The 8,939-nt window shown below is 45.5% G+C and overlaps 1 protein-coding gene across 2 annotated transcripts in view; it reads left to right on the top strand.

Annotated features, from left to right (window-relative positions):
* The first annotated feature begins 1,158 nt into the window (after nucleotides 1–1,158).
* RHCE (Rh blood group CcEe antigens) overlaps nucleotides 1,159–8,939 on the top strand; it is a 43,434-nt gene continuing 35,653 nt past the window's right edge. For both annotated transcript variants that reach the window (XM_023519103.1, XM_003799844.3), the window contains exon 1: nucleotides 1,159–1,306. In XM_023519103.1, coding sequence (XP_023374871.1) covers nucleotides 1,159–1,306 — 148 coding nt within the window. The remainder of the gene's footprint in view (nucleotides 1,307–8,939) is intronic.

Below are 8,939 nucleotides of genomic sequence, written 5' to 3'. Positions count from 1 at the left end.
TTAGTGGCTCAATTTACAATTGCCAAACTGTGGAAACAACTGAAATGCCCACCATTCCAGGAATGGATTAACAAGCTGTGGTATATGTATACCATGGAATACTATTCAGCCACTAAAAAAGATGGAGACTTTACATCATTTGTATTAACCTGGATGAAGCTGAAACACATTCTGCTTAGTAAAGCATCACAAGAATGGAGAAGCAAGAATCCAATGTACTTGGCTCAGCACCAGTAGCTCAGTAAGTAGGGCGCTAGCCAGATACACCAAGGCTGTCGGATTCAAGCCCGCCCCAGGCCTGCTAGACAACAGTGACAACTGCAACCAAAAAATGGTCGGGCATTGTGGTAGGCACCTTTAGTCCCAGCTACTTGGGAGGCCGAGGCAAGAGAATTGCCTAAGCCCAGGTGTTAGAGGTTGCTGTGAGCTGTGACTCCACAGCACTCTACCGAGGGCGACATAGTAAAACTCTGTCTTAAAAAAAAAAAAAAAGAATCCAGTGTACTCAATTCTGATATTAAGACAACTGATGACCTAGTACATGGTAGGGGGTGGGGGGGTCACAGTGTGTGACACATCTTTCAGAACCAAGACACAATTATAAGAGGGATTTTACCTAACAAATATAATCAGCGTAACCTGGTTCTCTGTGCCCTCAATGAATCCTCAACAATAAAAAAAAAAAAAATAGTTCACTGGGGGCCCTCTCTGTCATGTGGTAAGGTCTTACAAAGCCCCTTCTGAGCCTCAGTTTCCCTATTCATGAAATAAGAGTGTCGATCCAGTCCCTTCCTTTCTTACAAGGATACGGTGAAAATGAACTGAAGTAATGTGCAAAGGATTGTGTGTAGATGGCAAAGGAATAGAATGCCCTTTTAATAACTGAGCTTAGTAGAAACCTGTAGTAAGAATGCAGCAACTGCTTGTTGAGTGAATGAATGAATGAATGAATGAATGTTGGAATACATGCATTTCTTCCCCCTCGTCATCCTACTCCCTCTGTTCCTGTGTTAACTCCACAGACAGGCCAGTGGACCCAGCCTTGCAGCCTGAGATAAAGCCTTTGGCGGGTGTCTTCCCTATCACTCCCCTCAAGGAGGAGTGGGGAGTGGGGTGAGGCCTAGTGTGAGTGGAAGCCTGCTTAGAGGCAGACACAGGATGGGCTCTAAGTACCAGCCATCCCTTCGGGGCTGCCTGCCCCTGTGGGCCTTAACGCTGGAGGCAGCTCTCATTCTCATCTTCTTCTTTTTCGCCACTTATGACACATCCTCAAAGGATCAGAAGCATCTCATGGAGGCCTATCGAGGTGAGAGTTCATTGGAAAAGTGTTCACAAGGAAATAAGAGGCCAGGGGTCGGGGAGTACTGTGGTTCAGTGCATAGATCAGGGGCATAGATATTGCTTTCCATAAAATCCCCAAGGGAAGGGATTCCCCAGTCTTCTTCTGTAGATTGTGCCAAGACCCAGCCAATAATGCAGGCTGGGCATCACCTCTTCCACGAAGCCTTCCTTGATTTGTCAAAGCAGAGTAAGAGGCATCCTTTTCTTTGTGCCCTGAATTCCCTGTGCCATGTGGTCTTCATACTTCTCTGCTTGTCTGGTGCTTCCCCTACTTCTCCCTCCTTAGTGGATAGGAATTTCATGTTATTGCATTTTTGGTTTTCGTTTCCTTTTTTTGGTCTCTCTTTTGGTCACATTTCTGTCCCACCTTTTTTTGGGGGGGAGGGGAGTTTTAGCCTATTGCTTCCTTCTCCCTGCCCTTTACCCCAGCCTTCTTCTCACTTAGTGGCTGGGAAATCTGCATGTTGTCTGGAAGCCAGAGCCAGAAGGTACAGCTGAAGGGGAGGGAAGGATGGGGGTTATTTTATATTCAGCTAAAAATATTCCCAGACTGTGATGAGATAACGTAAACAAGACAGATGTCCACAGTGGTGTGACTTTGCTCTTTTGGAAAAATCAAGATGAGTTTCAAGGATCTCTGTAAGCTGATAATGGATTGGTCTTCTTGAGAGACGTCCCTGAGACAGAGTCGAAGCTTGAGCTTGGTTGAGTGCAAGCTTGTTCCTAAGTGGCATTAACTGACTAGCCCAAGGCAGGGCAAGTAGGATGGATGACTTAGGGAGAGTCAACTGCACTATTAAGTGACTGGCCTTCTGCACCAGACAAGTGAGACTGGAGCAATTTTAGTATGGCTCATTACTTTAAGTCTTTTCAATCCAATCCAGTCCATTCATTCATTCATCCAACCATTTATTACATCCAATGTGGGATCCACAGGATGATTAGAGCTGGTATTTATTGAACACTTGCTATGTTCCAGGCACTATTCTAAATGCTTTACATTGAAACCTCACAAGGATACTGTGAGGTAGGTGCTATTATAATTTCTGTTTTTCATATGAGGAAACTGGGCACAGGGACATTTGACTATTTTTCCTAAGGTCTCCAAGTCAGCAATAGCACTGCAGACTTAAATTTACATATTCTAGTTATAGTTTCCATGTGCTTAACCATTCTGCATCATGGCCCCATTTCACAGTGGAATTGAGTCATTTGTCATATAACCAGTGGGTGTGGGAGCTACTGTGTACAGCGTGGATTGGTTCTAGGGTCTGTGTTCTTCACCCCTGCACTGTGATACTATCACAGGTATGAAGTGTCCTTGGAAACTCACTTTATATCAAAGCACAGAGGAGGGCCCTATAACCCAGGCAGGGGAGACCATGGTATTAGGGAAGAATTCTGGAGGGAGGAGACTGCCCAACCAAGCTATGAAGTCTCAGTAGGGTTACCCAGAGGGTTGTCCAGAATGGAAGCAGGGCAGGAGCCACTATGTGCGCACACATGGGAGTAACAGTGTTAACTGGGCCTTAACATTGCACTGTACTCGGATCCTAAAGAGGGAAGGAAGCAGGTGTGGTAGACTTGCTGGGTTGAGTAAAGAGTCTGGCCTTCATTCTGCTGACCCAATGGAAAGACAGAGTGCAACAAGCTTGGGTTTGTGTTATGGAGAAAGCTATGCCAGGGTTGGTATGGGGCATGGGGAGCATGACTTGAGGAATGATACCAGTGTGGAGGTTGTAGTGTAGTATGGACCAGAGGGCTTTAAAACTTCCGATTGTGCACATACCAATTTTTGAGCATGCACCCCATTGATATACGTAGTACTATTGGGTTAATATACTTCATACATTATAATACATACACGCAAATCAGGAAATACAAAAGATGCCAAAATGAAATGTATAATATTTTCAGATTACTAATCATAATGGTGTCAGTCAATCTCCAGGCAAGGTCCATTGTTACCATTGACAATAGTAGATGTAAATCTATTCCTCAGAGTCTTCTGGATAATTTCAAGTTGTCTTGGGTGACTTGTCGGATCTGATTAGACTGACATTTCTATTTTACCCTCAAATGTGACTGACAAAGAGCTTGAACAAAGCACTCTGCGCTTCTCTCTTTTTCTTTTTCCACTTGACTGCCATTATTGTTTTGCCTCCAATCTGTGCTTTTCTGCCAGAGTCATTTAAGCCATTAGTCCATTTTGTGAAGGTTAGTTGAGTTAAACCTAGGTAATGTAATCTGTCCATACTCTTAATCTAATTCAACTTATATAAACTACAGTAGATTGTTCAAACTTGTCGATTCAAAAAAGGCATTTTTGAGATTATCAGGAAATCTGAATATAGCATGAATAACATAATATGTACAGACATTATTGTTAATTTTGTTAGATGTGATAATAGCATAGTAGGGCTGATTTTTTTGGGGGTGGGGGTTTGAGACAGAGTCTCACTTTATTGGCCCTCGGTAGAGTACTGTGGTGTCACAGCTCACAGCAACCTCCAGCTCTTGGGCTTAGGCGATTCTCTTAAGGCCCTACCTTTTAGAGAAGCATATTGAAATGTTGTGACATCTGGGTTTGGCCTCATGCCAGAAAAAAAGAAAATGTGGAGAAGGAAAATAAAAACAAGATTGGTCTTATGTGACAATCGTCAGAACTTGGAGATGGGTACTTGGGGTCCCCTTCCTGTTTTCTCTGCTTTCATGGATACTTAAAAATTTCCATAATAGGTAAAAATTTTTAAAACCCCTATCATTGCAGCATGATGAATATAGAGAAACATATCAAATCCTTCCCAGGGAACTAGTATTTCCTAAGGACACCATCTTCGTCCATTTTGTGTTGCTATAAAAGACATTTGAAGCTGGGTAATTTATAAAGAAAGAAAAAAGGTTTATTTGACTCCCAATTCTGCTGGCTTGAAGATGGGGCATCTGGTGAGGGCTTCAAGCTGCTTCCACTCCTAGTGAAAGGCAAAAAGGAACCAGAGTGTGCGGAAATCATATGGTGAGAGAGAAAGCAAGAGAGGGAGAGAGTACATGCCAGGCTCTTTTAGATAACCAACTGTTTCACCAACTAATAGAGTGTAGAACTCACCCACCAGGAAGGGCATTAATCTATTCTTGGGAGATCCACCCCCCAGCACCAAAAGACCTCCCATCAAGCCTCATCTCCAACATTGGGGAACAAATTTCCACATGCAATTTGGAGGGGACAAGGGTCCAAACCACAGCAGACACCTTTCAAAGCTGGGAGACTAGAAGCTGTCTGATGTCTTGAGCAAGTGAGGGTCAATCTGAATATTAAATACTGGGAGAGTTGCAAACTTCACCAAGTTCTTTTAGAGGTAAAATAGCCTAAATCAATGTTTTTCAAAGTGTGGTCCCTAGACCAGCTGCCTCAGCATCCCCTGGGAACTTATTAGAAATGCAGATTCTCAGGCCCTGGCCCTTAAATACTCATCAGATATTCTGGGGGTGGGACCTAGCAATCTGTGTTTAACAAGCCTTCTAGGTGATTCTAATGCACAGGGAAGTTTAATAACTCCTAGTGCTAGACTGATTCAAATCTTGCTTTTGCATCTTATTAGCTGTGACACTTTAGGAAAGTATACAACCTCCCTCTTGCCTCCATTTCAACCTCTTATCAGATGGTGATAGAACTTTTTAGTTAAGTTCCTGGAAGGATTTAAAAAACTAACTCACATAAAGACTGATGAAAAAGTATTCACTTTTGGCTCAGCACCCGTAGCACAGTGGTTATGGTGCCAGCCACATACACTGAGGGTGGCAGGTTCAAACCCACCCCGGGCCAGCTAAAAAACAACAACAATGACAACTGCAGTAAAAAATAGCCAGGCATTGGGGCAGTCATCTGTAGTCCCAGCTATTTGGTGAGGCAAGAGAATCGCTTAAGCCCAAGAGTTGGAGGTTGCTGTGAGCTATAACGCCACAATACTCTACTGAGGGCAACATACTGTGTTTCCCTGAAAATAAGACACTGTCTTATATTTATTTTTTCTCAAGAAGACACAGTAGGGCTTATTTTCAGGGGATGTCTTATTTTTATTAAGTATAATACAACAATCTATATTTATTCAAATACAGTTAAGTCATCTTCTTCTGGAACCTGACAGGGGGAGCCAACCTTGTCGGTGGGGCTGATGCTAGTGATGCATGAACTCCTTTCCCCTAGCCGTTAGCATGTGTGCAATAGGATGCCTGCAACTGCGGTTACCACACATGCACCCGCGCAAGTGCGAATAGCTCAGCGAAAGAAGTTGTGGCAGATAAAACGTATTCTAGTCTTCCTTACCACTCCGCCCCAAAATGCAGGGCGTGGCTATGCAGATATGCTGCATGGCCACACCCATCACTAGTTCTTATTATTGGGGTAGGGCTTATATTTAACAAATGCATAGAAATCCTGCTAGGGCTTATTTTTTGGGGTAGGTCTTATTTTGGGGGAAACACAGTAGTGAGACTGTCTCAAAAAAAAAGTATTCATTTTTATTAGTAGTAAATTTTATTTTCTTATTTTTTTAGATTAAAAATTAAAAGAACTAGAAGTGCTACTATTTTCTTCCAGCCACCCCTGCTGATTGTCTAAAGCATCTTCTGAGGTGTGTGTTCCTTGCTCTCATGACCAGTAATCTGGAGGACCTATGATGAGGCCAAATGGACTGGGGCAGAAGAGGAGAAGCAAGGGGTCAGATTCCAGAGCTATTTAGGAGATAAAATCAGCAGATATTTAGGAGATAAAATCAGCAGCACTTTGTGAAAAGAGGGAGGAGCGGAGGATGGCTTCAGGAGTCATGTAGAGGCACCAGTTCCTGAGATAAGAGGCACAAGGGTGGGGACAGGTTGTCATATGTTCATTTTGGGTTTGGAGTTGAGCTGCCTGAGAGACACTTACGTGAAGCAGAGTATATCACTTATCTGTTGCTGCCTAACAATTACCCTAAACTTAGTGGCTTATAATAGCAACCTTCTTATTTACTCATGGTCATGATTCTGTGGTTCATTCAGCAGTTGGGCTGGGCTCAGCTGGGCAGTTCTTTTGATTTCACCTAGGGTCAGTCATACATCTATAGCCTAGAGGTTTGATTGGGGTGGGATGGTCTCCAATGGCCTCATTCAGTTGTTTGGGAGTTGGTGGTTCATGGGGGCCATTACTATAACAATCTACTACCACACACAGCTACCTTAGGTCTGCCAAATTAAGGGGCAATCCAGGGCCCTGTGCTGCAGATACCCCTTCTTCCAACCCAATACTTCTCAGAGGCAGGGAGAAGGGCTCCTAGAAGACAGGAAATGTTTTCCCAGTGACACGTAAATACCCCAAACCCTGGCACCTCCACATCTGTGCCCTGGGCTGTCCCTTGGGGAAATCCCTTTTTCTCTTCTCAGGCTGCTGCAGGGATCAGGGTAGGTGGGATTAGAGGCTGTCAGGGAGGAAGAAGCAGTGTGGGGCTCCATGGAGGGCACCAGGGTCTTTTCACCAGGGTACGCAGTGTGGAGGTCAAGCCTGGAGCCTGAGGGACAGATACTGGGTCTGGTTTCAGAGATGTTAATGCTAAAGTTTCTGCAGGCTAGAGGGAGGGGTAAGAGTGGGGACAACACAGATCCAGAATCATGGGAGCACCTGGCTGACGGAGGCAGCTGTCCAGGGAGTTGGATTCAGAAGGCCAAACTACTGTTATCCAATTGCAAGTGGACTCTTTGCAACAGGCCTGGAGAGGGAACAGTTTTGCCTAAAGCCAAATAGCTAGTAAGTGGCAGTCATGGGTGATAGCTACTAATACTGACCATGTACTGAGGGCTGGGCAAAGTGTTTTGTGTAAGCCAGTAAGCTCAATGCCCACAGCAATCCTCAGAAGATGTCATTGTTTCATGCCCGTTGTACAGATGAGGAAGCTGGGACACAGAGGTAGGCCGGGTTCTGAACCCTGATCACCTAATTCAGAGACCCACACTCTTCATCATCACAGTACACATGCTACATGGAGAGGCAGGATGGTACAGTGGTAAAACCAAATAGTTAGGCTTTAAGTCCCACCACCATTTACTAGGCAGATGACTCGGGCCGGTTACAGCACTTCTCTGTGGCTCCTTTTCCCCATCTCTACAATGGAGATAATCAGCAGTACCTACTGCATGGGTTGTGTGGGTTGTGAGACACCTAGAACAGTGCCTCGTATGTCTCAGGCACTCACTACGTGCTGCTGTTACAGCCATGGTGATTATTGCCTTGTCTCTCCCAGCTGATCTCCCAGGTTAATCTTTCTTTCTCCAAGGCATGAGGCTTTCATAAACTTCTCCTGAAGGTCTAGTCACAGGGGGCCCCTGTAGCACATCCTTATCTCCCCTGAACACCTTACTGTCCCTCAGTTTATCAGACCAGTGGCTGTTGTGGGTGGGGACCAGGCTCTGAGAGGTGGAGACTGCCACAGGGGCCATGCTCTGAGCTGGAACCCAGCCCTGGGGCAGGACCCAAGTAGTGAGCCCATAGCCCCGGGAGGCTGGGAGAGGAAGTGGGAGGAGGCAGGGGCCAGGGAAAAGAAGGCCTAAAACCGAATGTTATTTGCTGACCAGTCCAGGGTGCATGGGCTCTGTCAACAGCTCTTGGAAACTGCTGCCCTAATTTCATCTTGTTGGCTGAAACACAATTCCTTCCTCAGGGACAGCGTGTGGCCTTGAGGAGCAAGGGCCTGAGCGCCTATCTCTGGAATTGGGGCAGCAGGTGTGTCTCATAAAGTCCCCCACCCAGGATCCTCTGACTTTTTAATCTTTAGGGCCCCACTTCTGCCCTTATCCTGGTGACTCTCCCACCCTCCTGCTAGGCCTCTCCTTGGAATATTCCAGAACTGGAATAGAGTCTTAGAGAGTATCTGGGCCAACTCCTATGTGATACAGATAGGGAAATTGAGGCCCAAAGAGGGCAAGGGACTTGCCTGAGATCCTTTAGCAAGGTGAGGGAGACCATGGAAGGTGAGACAGCCTACCTAGCCTGCGGAAGGGCACTAGTGCAGTAGTTCAGAGCTGGGTTCTGCTGCTGGTGTGCTGTGTGGCCTTGGGGAAGTCACAGGCTGTCTCTGGTCCCCTTCTGTAAAATGGGAGGGAAATGGAGGGGCCTCCTTACTCATAGAATCTTTAATATATCTGGACCCCATACATACAGTGTTGCTACAAAATGGCAGTGGCATATTTCTTTAGCAGTTGAATTTTAATATCTCCAGTGGGGTATGCCACCTCCAATTGTCCACAGACCTCACTGCTCCCAAATGCATATTGCACCTTAATACACATATTTCCTTAGATCCTAAAGGAATTTGAGTGCTCTCAAGAGGAACCTCTGTACAAAATATGCCTGGCCATCCACTCCTAAGAGGATGCCACCCCACCCTCGTTCCTAAGAGGATGCCAGCAGGAGACCCAAACAGTCTCTGTACCTCTCTCCCCCCATGTCGCAGGAAGCACCAAGAATTGAACCCTCCCTAATACCTACTTCTTGCTCACTCCCCAAGTCCCCAGGTCCTATTGATGTCCTTATGTCAGGGTCTCATATATCCTGATGTTGTCAGATTGAT

The sequence above is a fragment of the Otolemur garnettii genome, unplaced genomic scaffold, assembly GCF_000181295.1.
Source record: "Otolemur garnettii isolate 467f Iridium unplaced genomic scaffold, OtoGar3 scaffold00156, whole genome shotgun sequence".
Lineage (NCBI taxonomy): Eukaryota > Metazoa > Chordata > Mammalia > Primates > Galagidae > Otolemur > Otolemur garnettii.
This window is presented reverse-complemented; position numbering and strand designations above follow the sequence as displayed.